At 35.6% G+C, this 1,667-nt stretch overlaps 1 protein-coding gene across 1 annotated transcript; it reads left to right on the plus strand.

The window, feature by feature from the left end:
• The first annotated feature begins 557 nt into the window (after window positions 1-557).
• On the plus strand, window positions 558-1,326 carry LOC110097373 (F-box/kelch-repeat protein At1g57790-like). Its single transcript, XM_020823720.2, has 2 exons — window positions 558-976; window positions 1,041-1,326. Exons 1-2 carry the CDS (start codon window positions 558-560, stop codon window positions 1,324-1,326), a joined length of 705 nt encoding a protein of 234 aa, XP_020679379.2.
• The last annotated feature ends 341 nt before the right edge of the window (window positions 1,327-1,667 follow it).

Here is a 1,667-nt window from a genome sequence, read left to right on the forward strand (position 1 = left end):
TTTAACCAAACCAAATCATTTCGATTAAGTGTTAATTCCATTTAAATTTATGTATTTAAGAAAAATCATTTCGAGAACTCTCCAAATGACATTAAATTTTGACACAAAGTCTTATTTGATTATTTAATGAGCTGTATGAAATGAAAGATAATTTTTTATATAAAAGAAATATAGAATATTTATTTTAATAAATTTAAAATTTTATACTTGACTTTTGAAAATGCTTAATCTAAAATTCAATTTAACAAAGTTAGCTCAAAATGCTTATTTTAAAAATTTTAAATCTAAAAGTTCTTATTTAAAGAAAGATGTTATGCATTTTTTTAGGGAAAATGGAAGTTGACCTTTTTTTAGCCACCAATAAGAAAAAAAATTGGTGCTTTTGAATATTATCCACAAATTTTTCCCAAAAAATTATTAGTCATAAATGCTTATTTTATTCCTGCTATTTTTGGTGAGGTCCACTTGGGAGCTATGCTATATATATCTAACAAAGATTGCATAAGGCATTCAAGCATCTTTTCTCATCTTTTTGCCACCACGTATACAATAATATTATGACATGGTCTGATCTCCCAATAGATCTCATCCATTACACCTCATCGCATTTGCCCATTGTAGACTACCTTCGACTCTTTGTTGTCTGCACCTCATGGAATTATGTTCTTTCCAACGATGTACCCAATGGAATTCAATGTCGTCCCTCACCTTGGTTATTGCTTCCCAGTGAAGCTGGAGAAGCCTCCAATTCACTCACCTTCCGTGAATTTACAATAAAAGAAGAAGAGACCAGTGTCGGTTGCCATCTTCGCTTCTCCTCCCTTGATAGTTACATCATCGGTCGTCGTTGCTTTGGCTCGAAGGATGGATGGCTCATGACCCTTGAGAAAGAAGATCTGCAGGCTCGCCTCTTTAACCCTCTCACAAAGGCTGAAATATCATTCCCATCTCTTTTCACCATCCCCAAAGACGAAGGGCATGTTTATGGCCCTGACGGCTCTATCAGATTTTTTTTGTAATGAAATTTACTCATACTTTAGCACAGACGAGGAATGCTTACGTGATATATATTTTCAGAAGATCATTGTCTCTTCTAATGACTTATCAGGAACTGCTATTGTTATCTATGGACGTACAAAATCTCTGGCTTTGGAAAGGCTGGGAGATCAAACATGGGTTCTCGGCCCGCAGTTGCCTCTTTATGCCATAATGCACGTGGAGCAATTTGAGGATGTTTACTATCATCAGGAAGATAAAAGATTTTACACAATCACACATTTCTCGATGGTTCTGGCCTTTGACGTCAATGGAAAAAATTTGAATTGATCTGCCCGACAACTCAGGACCCATGCTTTCGCACCAAAAACTCTGATTACATGTATTATATTGCTTTTTTATCATGAGCACTTCTAAAAATAGAGAGGGTGATTGATACTAGAAAAAGGAAGATAGATAATAGTTGGAAAGCGAAGATAGTGGTTATCTTTGTTTCCAAGTTTGTGCCGACTGCTATCGCTTCTTGTTCTTCATCTCATTGGATCCCCGTTAAAGATCTAGGGGGTTGCTCATTGTTTGTGGGATGTAATCAAACTTTTTCCTTGCATCACACACTTGCTCCTGGAATTATACCAAAATGTATATACTTTGCCGATCATTTGAGCGACATG

The sequence above is a fragment of the Dendrobium catenatum genome, unplaced genomic scaffold, assembly GCF_001605985.2.
Source record: "Dendrobium catenatum unplaced genomic scaffold, ASM160598v2 original_scaffold_224828, whole genome shotgun sequence".
Classification (NCBI taxonomy): domain Eukaryota; kingdom Viridiplantae; phylum Streptophyta; class Magnoliopsida; order Asparagales; family Orchidaceae; genus Dendrobium; species Dendrobium catenatum.

Bases quoted from the DNA above. Each gene is read 5' to 3' on its own strand.
- LOC110097373 (XM_020823720.2), top strand. From the start codon at position 558: ATGACATGGTCTGATCTCCCAATAGATCTCATCCATTACACCTCATCG. The intron at 977-1,040 runs GCATGTTTATGG...CTCATACTTTAG, and splicing joins ACCATCCCCAAAGACGAAGG to CACAGACGAGGAATGCTTAC.